Source organism: Equus quagga, chromosome 5 (assembly GCF_021613505.1).
Source record: "Equus quagga isolate Etosha38 chromosome 5, UCLA_HA_Equagga_1.0, whole genome shotgun sequence".
In the NCBI taxonomy this organism is placed as follows: domain Eukaryota; kingdom Metazoa; phylum Chordata; class Mammalia; order Perissodactyla; family Equidae; genus Equus; species Equus quagga.
In genome coordinates, this window is record NC_060271.1 from 119,163,625 (window position 1) to 119,184,099 (window position 20,475).

The 20,475-nt window shown below is 36.5% G+C and overlaps 1 protein-coding gene across 10 annotated transcripts in view; it reads right to left on the reverse strand.

Annotated features, from left to right (window-relative positions):
• The window catches only part of NCOA1 (nuclear receptor coactivator 1), a 250,473-nt gene that overhangs the window by 15,102 nt on the left and 214,896 nt on the right, over window positions 1-20,475 (reverse strand). For all 10 annotated transcript variants that reach the window (XM_046661263.1, XM_046661261.1, XM_046661260.1 and 7 more), the window contains 4 exons: window positions 19,422-19,736; window positions 11,203-11,304; window positions 8,930-9,332; window positions 1,646-1,820 (listed from right to left, as the gene is read on the reverse strand). In XM_046661263.1, the coding sequence (XP_046517219.1) occupies window positions 1,646-1,820; window positions 8,930-9,332; window positions 11,203-11,304; window positions 19,422-19,736 (995 nt within the window). The remainder of the gene's footprint in view (window positions 1-1,645; window positions 1,821-8,929; window positions 9,333-11,202; window positions 11,305-19,421; window positions 19,737-20,475) is intronic.

A 20,475-nucleotide genomic window follows, 5' to 3' on the forward strand; every position in this document is an offset into this window, starting at 1 on the left:
TGAGAGATAGGAGAGTCACCCTTCCCAAGAGAGAAAGTTGTTCCAAAACCCAAAGGAAGAAAAAGCTTCAAGAAAGAATAAACGCTCAAATATGTCAAATGTTACCAGTGATCATTGCATTTGGTACTGTGATCATTGCATCTGGCACTGTAGAGGACACAGTGACCTTGATAAGAATACTTCTGGAGGAGTGGTAGGGAACAAAGCCTGACTGGTTCAACAAGGAATGGGAGGAGAGAAGTAATAGAGTATAGTCTTTTAAGGAATTTAACTGTAACGTGGAGCAGACCTGTCAGCATGACTGTTTTTTTCAAGGCACGTTTAAATGCTTAGGTATATGTATGGAGCAAGAGTTTAGCTGGATTTCATTAGGGAGCATTTTGCTAGGCACAAGTACAACAGAGGGAGAGCTGCACAAGGGAGCTGAGAGTGCCTGTAAGGGAATAATTCTAATGATGGACCACGGAATCTAAAGTGGGTTTAGGAAGCTAGGAAGAGAACACAGTAGGAGACTAAATTCTTCTTGCATGTTATATAGACGGTTCCATTTCTACCTAATTTACACACAGTCCTCACTGAGAGCTACACAGTTCTCTAACAGGAAGATTTCCTCTCACCTTTCAATGAACTTTAAGAGAATATGGTCTTAATTTTTCAACTTTAACTGCCTTACTTATTATGTTGTCAGATCAAACGGCTTCCCTGTCATTAGAACGAAGACACAACTAAATTAAAACGCTTATAAAACTCAAGTAATGTGTGAAAAGTTCAAGCAGCCAGAATTTGGGGGGGGAGGGAATGACTTTAGGGAGATAATTCTAAGCAAAATGAGCAAGATGAGGCCACTGAAAGTCTAAAGATTCAAAGAGGTGGGTAAGGCAGAATGACCTGAGAAGCCTTAAAACCTTTGTTGTTGCTACAAAATCTTTCAAACACACTGACAAGAGTGAAACCTGTGTGCCCACCATTCTATTGAATTCTAACATTTTGCCATTCTTGCTTTAGATTTTTAAGTGTTTTTATAAAGAAAGACTTTTTTTTTAAAGGTATGATTTTTGGTGAGGAAGACTGCCCTGAGCTAACATCTGTTGCCAATCTTCCCTTTTTTTTTCTCCCCAAAGCCCTAGTACACAGTTGTATATCCTAGTTGTATGTCCTTCCAGTTCTTCTATGTGGAATGCCGCCACAGCGTGGCTTGATGAGGAGTGTGTAGGTCTGTGCCCAGGATATGAACCGGCGAACCCCAGGCCGCTGAAATGGAGTGCGTGAACTTAACCACAACGCCACTGGGCCGGCCCTAAGAAAGACTTTTTTAAAAGTACCTATTCCTACATCTGTCTCAGGGAAGCTCTGTTACTCATGGAAGTTGATCATATTGTTCAGGTGTGCTGGAGGTGGGATGAAAAGGTTGGGGGCCACTAGACCACATTTCTATACTACAAACACACAAATTTGCCATAAGAATGACTTGAAACTTACAGGATTAAATTTTCTTTTCTTTTTCCTGATAACATAAAATTCAGTTCCTTGAATTTGCAAATAAATGGTAGTAGCCAATAATCTTCTACTTAGACTGTGAAGGCATGGCTGTTGTTATGTGCTGCAGAGTGTCAGGGATGTACGTATATAAAAACTGCCTCCTTACTTGTTGTTTCCCATTGCTCCTTGCTGCCAGGCCTTCATGTCTGGTGACTGGTACCCAGAAGCTGGCGGAGTTTGCTGGAGCAGAGAGCTCTGAGGAGGAGGGATTGGCATCGGCACCATGGAGCTCCCAGGGCTTAGAGATGGAGCAAAGTTGGCCTCACCTTGGGGAACCATTCCTGCAAATTGACACAAATTAATTTATGTGAATACACTATAAATTTATTAACCCCATAAAAGAAAAATCCCCACAAATATACGTCAATATATTTAAAAATATCCTTTTCAACAGAGTAGGAAAAATATTGCAGTCTCTTATAAATAAGGCAGAAAATTTCATGATAAACAGATGAATAAATACATAAAATAAGTATGGAAGAATGCTTTCCATTCACTAAGATGTTGATCTGGGTATCAGGATTATGTATAATTTTTTTGTTTTTGTGCTTACATGAATTTTTAAGTGTAAAAAACATGAAAATACTTGACAGATTACTTGTGTATTAAGTTGAATATGGAAAAAGGTAAAAAAAAAAATCCACGTATGAAATGAAAAATGAGACAGTCCTGTTGGGCACTCCTCCTCAGCTGTCTTTGTGCGCTCTTCCTTCCTTTTGTCTTTTTAGCTTTACTGAGATATAACTTAAGCTTTACTGATATGTAATCTACACAGCATCAAATTCACCCATTGAACAGCACAACTCAATGATTTTAGCAAATTTACAGAGTTGTGTAACCATCACCACAATCCATTTGAGACATTTTCATCATCCCCAAATTCCCGTTTGCCCATCTGCAGTCAACCTCCACTCCTACCTCTAGCCTCTGGCAACCACTGATCTGCTTTCTGTCTCTAGAGATTTTCCCTTTTTTGGAAATTTCATATAAATGTAATCATATGTGGTCCTTTATAACTGGCTTCTTTCACTTGGCATAAAGTTTTTGAGGTTCAACCACTCTGTAGCATTTATTAGTAGTTTGTTCCTTTTTATTCAGGATAGTGCTTATTACCAGTCATAGATATAAGTGTGTTGTAAATCAGTTCACCATAAAAGTAAGAGTTTATTTCTACACTTTTTATTCTTTTGCAGCGAACTCTATGTCTATACCTGTACCAATATCACATTGTCTTGATTGTTGTAATTGTGGTAATTTTTGAAATTGGAGAGTAATCCAATCTTGTTCTTCTTTTTCAAAACTGTTTTTGCTTCTTTAGGTCCTTTGCATTTCCATATAAATTTTAGGAGAAGCATGTCAATTTCTCCAAAAACCATGTTGACATTTTGATAAGGAATGCATTGAATTCTAAGATCAATTTGGAGTGAACGAACATCTTTTCACTCTTTCTCTCTGATTCCATTTTGTATAGTTCCCACTGTTATACTTTCAAGTTGACTAATTTTTTCTTCTCTAATGTCTAATCTGCTTCTTATCCCATCCAGTGTATTTTTCATCTCAAACATTGCAGTTTTCATTTCTAGAAGCTTGAATTTGGTTTTGTTTATATCATCTACACCTCTACTTAACTTAAGCTTTCCTCTAGCTTCTTGAACATATAGAATAAACGTATAATTTATCATTGTTTTAATGTCCCTGTCTACTAACTCTATCATGTGTGTAATTTCTTGGTTAGTTTTGATGGATTGATTTTCTCCTCATTATGGGGTGTATTTTCCTGCTTCTTTGCACACCCAGTAATTTTAAAAATCAGATTCTAGACCTTGTGAATTTTACCTGGTTAGGTGCTAGATTTTTAAAATTCATTTAAATATTTTTGACCTTTGTCTGCATTGTGGTTAGGTTACATGTAAACAATTTAATTCTTTTGGGTCTTGTGCCTAATGAGACAATAGCAGGGTTTAGTCTAGGGCTTATTTTGCCCTGCTACTGAGGCAAAACCCTTGTGAGTATTCTTCTTGACACTCCATGAATTATGAGGTTTCCTATTCTGGCTGGTGGGAAGAGGAATTGGCCCTGTGTGAACTCTGAAGGTTGTTCCCTCTAATCTTTTCAGGCGGTTTTTCCTGGCCTTAGTTTGTACACACATGTACACGTACGTGCACACACACACACACACGCCCCCCGCTCTGTCCTCAGCTGAAGACCAGAGTGAGACCCTCTGCATATCCCCATAGCTTGCTCTCTCTGTGTGGCTGGCTCTCTCCTGGAACTGTGCCCAGAGACCTCCAGCCGCCTTGGTTTCCCTGGACTCCCAGTTCAGTGCTTCCATTGCCTTGACTCAGGGAAAACTGGCTCCTGTTGAACTCGCCCTCCATGAAGCACAGTCTGGACAATTTCGAGAAGTGTTATTTAATGTACTTTGATTTTTTGTTTCAGATAGGAGAATAAATTTGGTCCTTGTTACTCCATCTTGGGCAAAAGTGGAAGTCCATAACAATATAAAAGAGTAAAAATGAGTTTCTTTTTATGTTTTCTGTTATGCTAGCACTTTATATTCTTTTTCTTTTCTTCCTGATAAAATACACTTCACAGTTAAATACTTTTGAGGTGGAAAATGTTATAAAGGTGCAGAAAAAAGAATGTCATAATTTGAACATGCAGAATTTAGTATAATTCCTTCAAATCTTCCTCTATAAAATCTTGCATAATTTTGTGACCTACTTCTCTCCCTTAACATTGTATCATAAGCATGTTTCTATGCCCTTAATGTCTCTTCGTAAACATAACTGTGTAATATTTTGTGTTCTATCATTAATACAATGACTTTTCTCTTTTTTTGTTTGGTTTAATCTGGCCAGAGATGTAGTTTATTCATTTGATTTTTTTTATAGGCTATAATTTAAAAAATATTTTAAATTTTCTGGGAAAGTTGAGCCAACTGTAGACTTTCTACACTTTTTTCTTTCACTATATGTTTAACTACCTTTTTTCTTGTTAAAGATTATGTAAGTAAAGCTACAAATTTTCTCCTGGCTGCTTCCTCCATATGTAACTTAACCTCTGTAAAAGAGTTTGATTTAGAATATATGGAGAAAATTTTTTTTCATTTATGACTGTAGAGAGTGAGTTTTTCCCCATCATCTTCATTTATATATTGATTGTCTTTGTATTAATTCTACATTTTAAATTTTAACAATTTTGATTGTGATCCTTAAAAAACATTTGTCTGTTTCAAATGCATTTTTAATGTTATTTATGATGAAATAATTTATTTCAGAAAATATACATATGTGAGTAAGGGAAAAGATACTTATATTCTGGATATTATATTCTGTGAGGTCAAAGTTAAACAATAAATAAGAGCCTCCAAGTACATTGGCATGCTTTTTGATATTTCTTTCTGGCCTCATCTCACATTCTAACTGTGCATGTTTTCCTTATCAGATGATCTAGTTTTAACAGAAAGAAACAGTCTGTGAACAATGAATTGGAGGGGTAGTTAGAGTTCTCGTCCCAGTTCTGCCACTACATTGGACCTTGGACTCTTTGAATCAGACAATCTAGCTCCTTCTAGTTTAAAAATTCTATAATTATAGGGCCAGCCCTGGTGGCCTAGTGGTTAAGTTTGGTATGCTCCGCTTTGGTGGCCCAGGTTCGATTCCCAGGTGTGGACCTAAACCACTCTGTCTCTGTGCTGGTGGCCCACATACTAAAAACAGCGAAGATTGGCATGGAAGTTAGCTCAGGGAGAATCTTCCTCAGCAAAAAAAAAAAAAAGAAAGAAGGAAAGAAAGAAAAAGAAAAAAAATTCTACAATTATATCTTTGCATCTTTGCCTAGACTATGTTAAGTCTCCCTTCAGGACCATAAATAGCATCACAGCCATTTGGCAGCAGCAACTAGAATTAGGATTCATCCTTCCATTCATTTACTTCTTTAAAGATTCATTGAGCACCTACTCACTGCCAGACCACTGTGCTAAGCACTTGAGAAACAAAGATGGAAAAAGTCATACTTTGCTCACTCAAGGACCAAGTTGTCTAAAGAGAAAGGCAGCTAGGTTAACAAATGCTTATAAGACAGGATAGTGAGTGCTTATGACTAGGAGTGTAAGGGAGGGCTTCCCAGAGGAGACACCTCTAAGGAGGAACAGGAATGAGACAGGTGAGGGAAGGATATTTTAGACAGAGGGTACAGGAAGTACAAAGGCTTAGAAGTAAAAGAGGGCAAGGGATGTCCTCTTTCTTGGAACTTGAGGTTTGTTATAGCTGTAACATCGAGATATGAAAGGAAAGGGAAGTGGAGTTACTGAGTTTAGCTTAGGACAAGTTGAGTTTGGGGTTCTGGTGGAAAATTCAACTATGTCTGTCCAGTAGGCAGCTGTATACACGAGCTGAGACATCTGGTTTAGAGATAGAGAAGAGAGTCATTAGCATGAAAAAGTCACTGAAGCCACCGGAGTAGATGAGATCACTCAGGAGGGGTGGGTGGAGTAGCATGTTTACTGTAGTTCACAGAAGAGGGAGCTCTGGACCAGCTTCAAGGAATTCATGAAGTGGGTATAAAATTTTTAAAAATTTCTCTCATATTTACTTTGAATATTGCCTTAATATAAAATAAATTTTAAATGTCTGTTTTTGTGCGCTAATCATTATGGCATGATAGACTAGAAAAATCTTCTGTTTCGAGAAATAAAAGAAAGCATGCGCTGCCATTACTATTACCTACATGTTCCTTCATTTACTTTGGGCCTATATTAAGCTGAGAGACGCCAAAGTGAAGGACTAAAGCAAAGCTAATGTATTCATCCTTCGGCTTTACCGTCATCAGTTAACACAGTGATCAGCAAACTTTTTCTGCAAAGGGCCACATAGTAAATGTTTCCATTTTGCAAGCCATAAGGTTTCCATAACAACCACTCAACTCTGCTGTGTGGAACCAGCCACAGACGATATATAAACTAATGAACATGGCTGTGATCCAATAAAACTTTATTTACAAAAACATGTGGCGGCTTTTTTTTTTTGGAGAAGGCTTGATTTGAAAAGACTGGAACTTTTCCAGAACTTGAATTTGTACCAACACAAAGCCTGGTCTTGAAGCCTTCTACCAGGTTGCTGATCACGTCAGAGTGAGTTTACAACTCAGAGCCGTGGAAGAAATAAAAATCTTTGTATCTTTAAATGTTTTAATGCTTGCCAGAAAAACTAACAATTTTCCCCCTACTAATCTCAAGCAGTTTCCAGAAGAACTGAAAGCTCTGCCATTTCATTTCAGCTGCAACTGGAGGAAACTACTACTCTCTTCACTGCACCCAGCTTCTGGGTTTTGTTTGTTGTATAAATGCCAACTCTATCAAAAAAAATTATTTTGTGAAAAGCATTTTTTGTCAATTAAAATTTGAACTGAAAGGAAAATCCAGGAACCAGATAGAGCACTTATGATGGAGGGGCAACACATCTGGTTATATTGCCAGGTGAAGAAGTAAGCTGCACTCGTTACCTCAATCACTGTGTTCTATATTAACTTGCAATAGATCAAAAACAACAATGAAAGAAACCTTGCCCACTTCATTGGAACTGGGGCTTTGAAACACTGCCTTTCGAGGCGGCTTTGTCAAGGAATGTGAGCAGGACAGGAAGTTCTTTCTTGGCTTTCCAGAGAAGGATATTAAAGAGCATGACTGAAAATTGACACAAATATTATTTTTATTTTTTAAAAAAAGAATCCTTGGGGAATTTATTAATGTTTGGCTTACTTGTAGTTAGTTTTTTTTTCCCCAATGAAAGAGATAAATCTTTGGTTTAAGGCTCTGCAATTAATATCATAAATGCTACTAAGAATCTAGCTGTTGTTTTGGCTAAGCTGCCATTTTGGAAAAGGAATGGAGAAACAGATAACTATACAAGTCTTCTAACATTGGAGAAAGTACTTCTGCAGGCTAGAATAAAGTGAAAAGGGTTTGTCAAATTCTCTGCATATAGAAATCATAAGACATAACACTTTTGAAGGTCACTCCCATTCAATCTTATAATTAAAATATGGATTTATAATCCTTTTCTTGCCCGCAGAGATAGTGTCAGTGATAGAAACCAGCCAAAGATGACTTCATTGTCTTGAGGACAAAGGAACTAATGTGGCATAATTTTGATTAAAATGTCTTAGAGAATTCTAGTACTCTCTGACACAAATCTCTTCAGATACTTAATTTAATAGTCAAAAGGATTTTAGCACTTGTTGCCATTAGAATGAAAAGTCTAAACTGACTTAGCTGTCAAAAATCTCTATATATCTTCAACATTTTATTCAAGTCAAACAGCAGCTTTCTCATTGAAATTCATTTTTAAGCAGGCTTAAAATGTACTTTTTCTTGGGATCCAGCCCAGTGGCATAGTGGTTAAGTTCACATGCTCCACTTCAGCAGCCCAGGGTTCACAGGTTCCAATGCCGGGTGCAGACCTACACACTGCTCATCAGGCCATGCTGTGGTGGTGACCCACATACAAAACACAGGAAGACTGGCACAGACGTTAGCTCAGCAACAATCTTCCTCAAACAAAAAGAGGAAGATTGGCAACGGATGTTAGCTCAGGGCCAATCCTCCTCAACAACAACAAAAATTTACTTTTTCTTTCACTTACAAAAATCAAAAGATTTATTTCAATTTTTTTTCAGGAATTTGCCCTTAATTTTGAATCAAAGTTTGATTAAAAATGATGGATTAATCAAATGTGTTTTATTGTCATTATCTATTAGAATCTCAAAGTGATAGAAGAAAAACTTAAAAAGATATCACCACCTAGGACAAAGAGAATGGAAGAGAGACAATGCAAATGAAAGATTAAAAAAGAAAAAACCTTTTGGAAGCCAGAAAGTTACCTGAGTTGCAGAGAAATAGCTTACAACCTAAACTGCTAAGAGTGGTGACATCAATGAGAAGTCTGAGATACTTTGGGAAGATTGATTATCCTTATGTAAACTATCAAAAATAAAACCTCCAACATAATGAAAAAATTGTATGTTGATTCCAAGTTAATGTATTTAAACCTATTGTCTGAAGCACACTTTCATTAGACTCTTATAGGGATCCATGAGAGAAAATAAGAAAATGTGCTTTGCACACAAAATGTTACAAATTTTAGAGTCAGACAGGTCCTTATAGATCCTCTAATTTAATCATCTTCACTATCAAAGAGAGATAAACCTCAAACCATTCAACCATTTAGTGGCAAGAGCTGAGTCTGGAGCCTGGATCTCCTGACTCCCACATCAATGTCTTTCTCCTTCAGCATATTGCCTAACGTCAGTGAACTAAAACACACATGAAGAGAGACCTGAGCTTGTATGGAGTACTTATAAAAGCAACATTCAGTTGTGATCCTCATACCTGATCCTGGATACTGGAAGACATTCTGCTGCATCTGAGGATTGATTCCAGTGCCAAACTGTCCTCCCATGTTTCCCGTCATGCCTCTGTTCACCATGCTGTTGCGGTTGGCCAAGGTTGCCTCAGGATTTGCTGCCAGTTGTGAAAATGGGCTGGTAGAAGCAGGTGGGGTTCCTGGATTTGTACCATAGTTTGGTGGGTAGGGGAATTGCTGTGGAGCACCCTGAGGAAGACGGGTGTTCCCCATTTGAACTGGCAGTCCAGATGAGGGAGGGAGGTTGTTCCCAAAGCTTTGTTGCCTCATGAGCATGGCTCTTTGCTGCTGTATTAGCTGCCTTTGTCGGTGCTGTTGACTGTACAACTCCCGCTGGCGCTGTGCCAACATTTGGGCATTCAGGGGTGGCTGCAAGGGAGGAAAAAATCCTCACTTATTAATATTATTATAATCACTACTTGTCTTGGAAGGCTTAGAGGATATAAGCTTAGAAGTTTGCAGCAACAAAAGATGTAGCAATTACCAGTGTACAAGGGAAACTAAAACAGAAACAGAACAAAAACCTCTTAAGTAATAATCACAGGAGAGAAAATGAATTAAGTACATTTTACAGATTAAAGGTAGTTGAGAAATGCTAAAACAATATCTGACTATTAGAGCTGGTTAAATGCAAATTCTCAATTAAAAGTTATACAGAACTGAGGAAAGTAAAAAAAAGTATATATATTTATTAGTATTATAGGCCGTGAAACTGTTAAGAAAAACATGAAAACCATAAAGAAGAGAAAGAAGACATGCTTGATGACTTCTATCTTATCTGACATTCAGTTGTCCCGACTTTTTTCTCTTTCATTTCCAAAAACTTTACTGTGTTTCTAGTATGGAGAAATTTAGTTTTTTCCTTTTCTCACTGAGATCACTTATTATACCTTATTTAAAGGAATAAAATGTGATTATAGGTGATTTAAACTTTCTGCATCATACTTTTCTGTATTTTCCAAATTACCTATAATGAGCATGCATTATCTTTACAATTAGAAAAACCTATAAACACCACTAAAAAAGGAAGAATCAAGGGGTCAGCCCCATGATTGAGTGGTTAAAGTTCCAAACGCTCTGCTTTCTCAGCCCAAGTTCACGGGTGCAGATCCTGGGTGCAGACCTTCTCCACTCATCAGCCGTGCTGTGGGGGCAATCCACATACACAGTAGGGGAAGAATGTCACAGATGTTAGCTGAGGGCTAGTCTTCCTCAAGCGAAAAAAAGAGGAAGATCGGCAATGCATGTTAGCTCAGGGTGAATCATCCTCACCAAAAAAAAAAAAGAAAGAATCAGGAATCCAGGAACCAATGCCAAACAAATTATCACTTATCAATTAGAAATAATATAACAAACAGAAATAAACGGAAACAGCTATTTTATATTACTGTCACAGGATAAGACTACTCTCTAGGTATTAGAGTAAGTGTTTTAATAGTTATAATACCATGGTGAGGAAAGAAGTGGTAAAATTAGGTTGCAATCAGTTTTTGGTCGAACTTGCAAAGCAACGTGGCATGTCATTAAAGCCCCCCTAAGAAAACGTCAGTTCAGATCGAGGATCTGATTACAGCATGCTGCTCCATTAAAATTAAACTTGCCAACTAGATATAGTCCAACCTAGAAGAAACTGTGACATACGACTTTCTGATAGAAATCATCTTTACGTGAATTCCAAAAGTGGGGTCTTGTTTCCTTATTATCTAATTATCATGGCAGGAGCTAACCACTGAGATTTACAAGAAAGAGGAACCCAAGTCTGGATCTATGATGATAACAGTATTGCTGCTTATCAGCAGTTTTTGTCAGTATTTTATCCCCTTTGGTTAGTGTTGGCTTCCTGCATTTGCCCCAAATCCACCTCAGTCCATTTTACGAAGAAAAGAAGAATCTTATTTAAATCTTCTCTAAAGTCCATCATCCCCCAAATTTTTGTGTCAACTTGGTTAAGAAAACATAAAAAAGCAGTTGAAGCAAAAATATTAAATTATGTGTGGAAGTTAAGTAAGGAGTACTAGATAACACAAAACAAACAGAAACAAAAGAACCCTTGGCTTCAGAGCAAATATCATTAAGGGATATTACAAGTTGATTATAAATTCATTCTGGAAGAAAGCTACACTACAAACGTCATTAAAAGATCAGTTCAGAGACCATTTCAAAGACACTCAAGTCAACACTTTAAGAAACACGGCTTGGGTTAGAGAAGTACTAACACTGTCTGGTTTTCTCACATTACCTGAGGTGTAATTTGCTGCTGCATGCCTGATCTCATATTGATGCCAACAGGAGTGTTTGCTGCAAACTGGTTCAAGATAGCTTGCCGATTTTGGTGTATCAACTAGAGAAAAATGGAAACAATGAGATATCACAGTTCTACATATAAACATATAGTGTGGTCCTTACAGAGTAACATAAACTTGACTGATTACTAGCAAGTTTTAATATGACCGATTTAATAGATTATTTCCCATGTTTATTTGCTAAAAGGATGGCAATTCCTAATATTTATCAAATATTTCCTGCCTACAGAGCACTACATATGGCAGAGCACTTAAAAGTACAACACATACACACATACACACATGTATGCACACATGTGTAAATACCTGTGCACATATATATGTACACGTATGTATTCTACTTTCAAGTGCTCTGCCATATTTAGTGTTCAGCAGCGTGTATACAAACATGTGCACACACAAACACTTTTCATACTTTTAAAAACATGTTAATTCTTAGTTATTTCAGATAAGTGCAATAATGGAGAGAAAAGAAGCATCAGCCCTAGGTCTTAAATTATTATAAGTAAAAAAGTAAGTATACAATAGAGCACATTCTACAAAGATCTGGAAGATGAGTGAAAAAGTTTAAGTACTTTTCACTTGGAAGGTGCCTCTCTGATGGGTACATATTTGAGGATAATCCAACATGGTTTCAATAGCTGGAGAGAATTATGTAAGAAACAAATGGTCTGAGAAAATGGACTATTTATTTAACTAGAAGAAGTAATTACTTTAGACCAGCATTTCCCTAATTGGTGTTCTAAAGAACATTGTTCTGCAGGATATTAATAGATGTGCCAGGAAAATAGCATGCTGTGCTGTATTAAGTATTGGAAATGATGGGTTACACAAGGTGAAATAGATTTCTTTACTGCAGAAATTCTATGAGCCTTTAATTGGCCAAAGCACATTGTGGATCCCCAAAAAGGGGATATACTATGCGACTTATTTATCACAAACTTTTTTTCCTGACATATAGCCATTAACATTTATCTCCTAGAACACTATTCTATGGAATACTAGTTTGGAAGATGCTGTCTATATCAGGCTTAGGGTTCCAGGTAATAGGCATCCCTTAACTTTATCAGGTAATAAAACAAGCATCCTCGCGAGTGATACTTCCTTATAAACAATCTATGACTTAAAGAAGTTCTTGTTCAAGAATTTGACATGAATAAACCGTTTAGAGAAAGAATAGTAACAATAATATCAATACTATTTTCTATTTGTATGGTACTATGTAACTTATAAATTATACTGATATAAGATATTGATATATCAATATATTTTAATACATTTAATACATTTTAATATATTATATGCAAACTAGAAAGCCTATTAAAATTTTACAAGAGAATCCAAAAAGCTGTAAACAGTGATTAAATATCTCATCTCAGAATACCTCAATTCTTAATTCTGGCTTCATTCACTTTCTGGCTCCCATCAGATCAGAAAACAAACTGATTTTGGGGGAAAAGCTCAATGTAAACACTAAACACTAAACTAAACACTACAACTTTCAGGCATTGGAGAATAGGATAAAACATTCAGAATCACTTCAAAAACAAAGAGACTATCATTACGGTTTTAAAAGTCAGAGAGACTCAAGTAAAAAAATCGACACCCTTCTTAAACGCAACAGACCATGGACATAAGTTTAAATAAAGCACTAATTTTACAAAGATTTATCAAAAACGCAGTATATGCAAGATACTACATAAAGTTTGAAGGCTACTAAGGTGAGCAAATATCTATCCTCTGGGAATTCTCTGTCGAGTGGCAGAGGCCAAAACAGAACAGCACAATGCACAAGTGCTGTACTTCCACATTTACAGGCATCTACAGCAGCAGAGGCAGCAACTAACTCAGCCCAGGACAAAGAGCATGACTGAGCTCAATGAGACCCTGAAAGTAGAGTTAACTTGAGGAAGCAAAAACAGCAAGTACAAAAAGAGAAGAGAAGGCAATGAAGACAGGTGAAAATACATTAATATTTAGCAATAAAGAGAAGTAAAATTGTCTGGGGAGTGGGAGTTGGGATTCCAAACTTGGAGCTTTATACATTCTTTGAATTGTGAGATAACGTGAGACTGGAATGGCTGGGGACAGAGGAAAGATGCTTGAGAAGTAGTAAAAATGAGAAAACTTTAGAAAATACATTAAAACCTTAGAAAATAAGTTAAAACCTTAGAAAATAAATAGGCTATTTTTAGAAGTAGACGGCATTATTCTAAGTAGCAGCAACCTGCAAGCACTTCCTATTGAAGAAAAATTGATCTATTTCTGCCCATGAAATAATTCTTGTTCATTTTTCCCTCTCCTTGACTATCTGTGTGTACCACCTGACTAATGCTGTGTACAACTGTCTCATTCTGACCCTCCTTTCTCTCTGATTACGAAAATGCTACCCATTTTCTGGCAAACAGGTCAAGTCCTACTTCTTCTAAGGAAGTCTTCCCAAAAGGATCACCATATCCTTTATCTCCTCAGAAATCTTGACTTTTAGGGGGTTAGGGAGTGGGAGGAGAGAGGCTGGTAGTCCTCAGAGCTCTGGACACAAATTCAAAAGCCTATAAGGCCAGGTCAAAAGGCTTGTTGTACTACCAAAGGAAATGTGGGGCTTGTGGCCAGTGGCAAAGTACAAACCCAGCCAACACACATGCACATGCACACACACATGTGCACTGTTAAGGCTGGCTGTCATTTTGTCTGTCTGAATGGATTTTTTTTAATGCCTTAGCAAGAAGTTCTTCTATAATAAACTTAAAAGATGATTATCTAGCCCAGAGGTTCGCAACTAGGGGTGATTCTGCCCCACAAGGGACATCTGGTAATGTCTGAAGACATTTTTGGTTATCACAACTTAGGGAGGGGTTGCTACTAGTATCTAGGGATAGAGGCTAGGGATGCTGATAAACATCCTTCAATGCACAGGAAGCCCCTCGCTAACAAGAATTATCCAGCCCTAAAATGTTAACAGTATTGAGGTTGAGAGCCCTGATCCAGCCACTGCATAAATTCTTACCAAGACAAGGAGTTCTTTAAATAAGTTTATTCTTTTATCAGGCAATTTTCATTGCTAGAAACCCAGAGGTGAAATCTGCATCCCTGTATTTTCTGCCCTTTGATCTTAGTTCTATTTTCTGGTCATTTCTATTCTCTATAATCTATAAAATATCATCAATAGTGGTTCTTACACCAGCTCCACACCTTTCTTTAGTAACCTAACACATAACATATCTGGTCTTGATTTGTTTTAAGATGGCTAAGTACACCATATTTCTTTATCTGTCTTGACTGTTACTCCCTCTTCATATTATTCTTTTCTTGATCATATGAAGACCATGGACCTTGCTACAGAAGAAGAAAACAAAACTGGAATAGAATAGTTGTATCTTTTGTCAGCCAATGTTATATCATTTTCTCCAAGCAGTAGGTCTACCCATTTTTGCTGCTGTCCTTTTCCCAAAATAGAACTTTAGGAGTTCCTTATTGGTATTATAGATATATCTTTTTGAGCCTTTGCTTATTTGAGATGTAAGCAATACTACATCTAAAGGTTTATAACTTTGTATTTCTTAATCACCAGCTCCTTCCTTCATTTTTGCTGTTCTTTAAGTCTCAACCAATGCACCTATACTAGTTGTCCAGGTGTTTTTCCTCCCTGTGTCCCTCAACTGGGGATTATTCATAACTGTATAATCAAATTTAGAATATTTTTTTTCCTATGTACCATATTCTAGTCAATGAGATATACTTAAGGTCAAGAAATCATATCTGTTTTTAAACTGATCTTCTCAAAATTCATTAAAAAGAAACAAGCTATGATAAAGATCTGCATATGTCCCTTTCTTTGCTTTCTCAAATTAGCAGGAACTGTGCTGAATTCCTGATGCTTACAGCTCCCACGCTGGGCAAGAGGAAAGGGGGAAGGAGAGGATAGGACCAACAAGTAAACAGGTGATGTCAATCCAGTGAGGTAAGTGTATTATGAATGCCATGCTATGAATCTGATGTATTCTAGGTATTAATCCTTTGTCAGTTATATGGGGTTGCAAATATCTTCCCTGAGTCTGTGGCCCGTCTTCTAACCTTGTTTATGGTATCTCTTTAACTTATAAGTTTTAAATTTTAATGCAAACATCAACCTTTTCCTGTATGTCCTTTTGTTAAGAAGCCATAAAGACCTCCTCACATTCACATTTAGGTTATTAAAATACCTAGAATTTATTTTTTGTGTATGGTATGAGATAAGGATCTAATTTAATGTTTTCCCCTCAGGGACAGCAAAATCTACCAGCATTTATTACATAGGCCATCCTTTCCCCACTGATTGCCACCTCTGTCACTTATTAAGTCTCTGTACACACCTGGGTCTGTCTCTGGGTTCTCCATTATGTTCCAATTGATAGAACTGTCTATCCCTATGCCAGTTACACATTGTTTGGTTTTAATTTCTAAAGCTTGTTTTTTTTTAATTTTATTTAACAGTTTTTAATTTTATTTTTGCAGAGGAAGATTCACCCTAACATCTGTTGCCAATCTTCCTTCTTTTTTTTCTTCCTTCCTTTTCCCCCTAAAAGCCCCAGTACATAGTTGTGTATAGTTGTATGCTCTTCTGGTTCTTCTATGTGAGCTACCACCACAGCACGGCTACTGACAGACAAGTGCTGTGGTTCCACACCTGGGAACTGAACCTGGGCCACCAAAGCGGACATGCCAAACTTTAACCACTAGGCCATTAGGGCTGGCTCTAAAGCTTGGTTTTAAATCTTGCTATCTGGTAGGGCAAGTTCATCCTCCTTCTTCTTTAAGATTGTATTCATGCTTCTAAAATAAATTTAGCATCTATTTGTCAAATTCCATGTTGAGTTTATAGCTTAATTTCAGAAAAATAGTCTTTTAATTCACAAATACCTTTTTTTTGGACTCTTCTTTTTGACTTTCAATTATTATTCATACTTTCCTAAGTTTTGCAAATTGTGAATATATTTTGAAATTATATTTTCTAATTGGTTTTGTTTTTGCTAGTAAAAAGGATTGCCATTAATTTTTATTTCTTGTTCTTTTATGTAGAAACATTGCTGAAGTTCTCTATTAGTTCTAAGTTCCCTATAGATTCTCTTGGATTTTCTATGTAAGCAGTTCTATTATTTGCATATGATAATTTTGTTTCTTATGTTTGCTTTCTATGTTTCAAAATTGCTTAATTTTTAGTGCACTGATGGTATTCTTTTTTTCTGCACTGATATGAGCTTACTCACTTAAATTATACAACCTGTCATCTAACGGAATTTAAGGCAAGAGAGAGGGTAGATGTTCCACCTCAGTTTACCAATTTGATCTCAACTGTAAATTTGCCTATATAACTTTAAATAATATATTTAAACCTCAATTTCCAAACCACAGTCATTTACTCTCCTCTTCTTCCTTGATGACAAAATAGGATTTTGTTCAGCTAACTATCCCAAATCACACATCTCAGGGGTAACCTACACCTTCTCTAAGTCATCCTTGCCAGTAAGTAGTGAGGGTGACTCAGTTCTGGCTAGCCAAACATGTGACATCCTTTTTTTTTCCTTTTTTCTTTTTTTGTACGGGGAGGGAGGAAAGAGGGACAAGAACCTTCTGGAAAAAGTTTCCTGACTTTTGAAAAGAGATCCATAGGAAAGAGACAGTTCCTCTTTTCCTACTAGATAGTTTTGTTTATATGCGATATTTGTAACCTCAGCTGCCATTTTTCTAGTTGCCAAGGGTTACAGAGTAAAAGATAGATTCATCTCCGGTCTTGGATCCTTGATAACATTCTTGAGGCTCTGAAGTAACCACACCTGGACCTGTCTCTATTTTGTATCATCTCAATATTTGAGTCAAAATACATATTTTTCACTGTTTTACAACTTTGAGTTGATCTTTTTTCTTTCCTTGTTGCTGAAAGCATTAACTGAGACATTGGCTGAGCTAAGTCTTGGCCAGATCTTCTCACAGAAAGCCCTTAGATGGACACATGGAATACTCCTAGCATCTGGAGTGCAAGAGCCACTATGGACTGAGTGCCCCACTGCTGAACAGAAGAATTTATGGAAGGATTCAAAGAGTAGGTCTGGATGATGTGGCTAATTAGGTAGCAGAGTTATTGTCTTATATGGCAGTATAGTTGTTTTTGTGTACTGACAGTCTGAGGGCTTAAAACACAGTGTGCCCTTGAACGGCAACTAAACTTTTGGTGGTGAATACAATGCAGTCGAAATATAATGTACACCTGAAATTTATATAATGTTATGAATCAATGTTATCTCAATGAAAACAAAAATAGCATGTCCGAAATTTTGTACTTCTCCAACTTGATGGATATTTTACTCTGTTGGGCTACCAAGACCACCAAACTTTGGACATACCTCCATAATATATAAAGGAAGAAACAAAGAGTCATGTTCACCTATTTGCATCCTTACTTCATGTATATCCTAGCGTTGCTACTCTGCCTAAGGAGTACATTACAGCAAAACCAACTTTTTTCTGAACTACATGTGAATTATCATTTCACTCATTCATGTATCTCACCTAGATTATTGGTGCGGCCTTGCTCACTGAACCTTTAACTTCAGATAGTATTTACTGAACTCTATGCTACAAAATCAGGAAATCAGCATATCTACTCTTTCCTCTACTTTTTTGGTTTAGCACTTAATCACTTACTGCCTGATCTGTTATTTAACTTTTCAGGTGTATACGTTTTGAATACCCCAAGCTGACTGTTAAGTTCTGAAACTTGCCTGTATCTTTCATTCTTTGTATTTCTCACAGTACCTAGTATAGTCCCCCTAAATATGTTTTGTGAAAGATTAAATACAGGGGAACTATTAAGCATTTTTTTATTCTTGTAATCTCTAATGACGAATGATAAGTTATAATAAGAAGTAGTTTATCTTAATACCTAGAACATATCACTATTCCCTTCTTTTTGTTCCTCTTTTCTTCCCTCTCTTCCCTTAATTCCTCTTTGAGTCCTTTATTCCACCCCAGCATTTTAAAAATTATTCCTTTCTTTGTTAGTCTACCACTAAAAAAAAATACTTTTTCCTGTCTCATCACTCCCTTTTTCTGTCTCCCTTTCATCATCTTCCTCTTTTTAAGCAGAAGGGGAGAACACTTTATATTATTTATTATATTTATTGAATAAAATTTTATATGCCAGGCACTGCGCTAAGAGCTTTTACACCTATTATCTCATTTAACCCACACATCACCTGTGAGCTAATGGAATGATATATTAGATTCTTTTTATAGATGAGGAATCACAGGCTTTAAAAGGGTAAACAATTTAATTGTCAACTCACCTAAGTTAAGGTTAGAATGAGGACTTGAAACTAGAGCTAATTCTTATAACTATTCTATCATACTGCCTCTCCAACATAATTTAGCTCCTTCTTTCTCTTCCTTCTTGAATTAGTAAGGCTTCAGGGAATTGCTTTAAATACTTTTTTAAAAAAAATTCAAAGCAATATATGCATATCATTGAAAAAAATACAAAAAGATGAATAACAAGAAGTAACAATCTACAGCCCCAGTACCACTTCCCAGATACAATTCTTTTAACCATTTGTTTTTTTGGTTCTTGATGATCATCCTTATATTTGCTGTTTATACAGTCTTAAATATTTATGCCACTATACCTACTTATAACCTGTAGAGAGAGAAGATTTAACTCATGCACAACTTCCAGGACCCTCAAACTATCCCTTCCTCCACTCTCCTAATATAATAACATCACTAGGCTTCAATCACTCCAACTTCAAATAACATAAACAAACTTCATTTTCTGCTCCAACATTCATAAACAGTGTCTCTTGATGCTCTACCTTATAAATTAAGCTATGTTCTTATTTATTAACTTAATTGTATGATGTTCATCCTAAATATTTTTTATCTCAAATAACAACACTAAACTGCTTTTAAAAATTGCAGGTCTCAAAGTAGCATGTTAGGAGGCAGCACTCTTTAATTGAACGAAAGTGTCCCTTATTTTTATCCTAGCAGACCAAGGATAGTTTTTTCATAAAGGTTCTGGAAGTGGACTTGACACCTTTCTTGTAGCAATTAGGCTGCCTTATTACAGAGAGAGTTAGCATATACCTTTAAAAACTATCACCTGCTAAACAAGAGTACTCACCTGCTGTTGTCCCTGTAATCGCTGTTGAAGTTGAAGTCGAAGTTGGTTGGGTGCAGCTGGAGGTCTGTTGAGCGTTTGCCTGGGCTGCATGCCCATGCCAGGTGAAAAAGCGCCTCGGGGAGGTGTTACTTGAACTGGCATAGTCCCCAAGGAAGGTTTTTGCCTGACCATGCCTTGGAAAGGGCTAGAGAGATTGGCAGTAGGTGAAGGAGAAGAATAAGGCTGGGAGTAAATGTTGGCTCTTTCTTCCATCATCAAAGGTGGTGTTGCTTGTTGTGGTGGAAATCTCTCTGATAATACATCTAATCCACCTCCCTGTTGGAAAATAAGCCAGAACATTTTACAAATAAATTTCTGCCAAGGCTCCTCTATTTAATTTTGCTCCTCTATTTAATTTTGGATCTGAGAGCATGTTATCTCTAGAATGTTTCATCATAATATATTCATGCTGAATTCATGAAGCTCTCCAGAAGTTTGCTACCTAAAGGAATCACTTATGAAAGTTACTTTTGAAATGGGTTAATAGATCAACTGAGATGTTTAAAATCTCAGTAAACAGATGAAAAGAACCACATTGAAAAGACTAAGAATCAACAAACTGTACATTTAACAGTTTACCAATAAAAGTAGATTCCTAAAGGAGGGATTAATTAGGATTTTTTCTACCTCAGATACAGAATTCATGCTTTTATCTTATTTGAACAAAAAAACACATAGCTGACCTAACAGAACGCCATAGAATTACGGCTTTCAAACTTTTTGACTATTACTCATTGTAAAAAATATAATTTAAATTGGGACCTGTTGTGCGTGTGTGTAACTGAAAGGAAAGTTTCATAAAACATAACTTCTCCTTTTTGTGGGCTATGCATTCTACTATTTTGTGTTCTACACTATTCTACTCCATTAAAAAAATGCTGGTCATGATGTGCTAAATTGATTTTTTAACCCCACAGTATGAAAAATACTAACCTGGAAGTTGGAATGTCATTGACTATATAGGCTGAAGTCTAGCATAGATGAATGATAAATTAAGCCCTAAAATAAGAAGTGA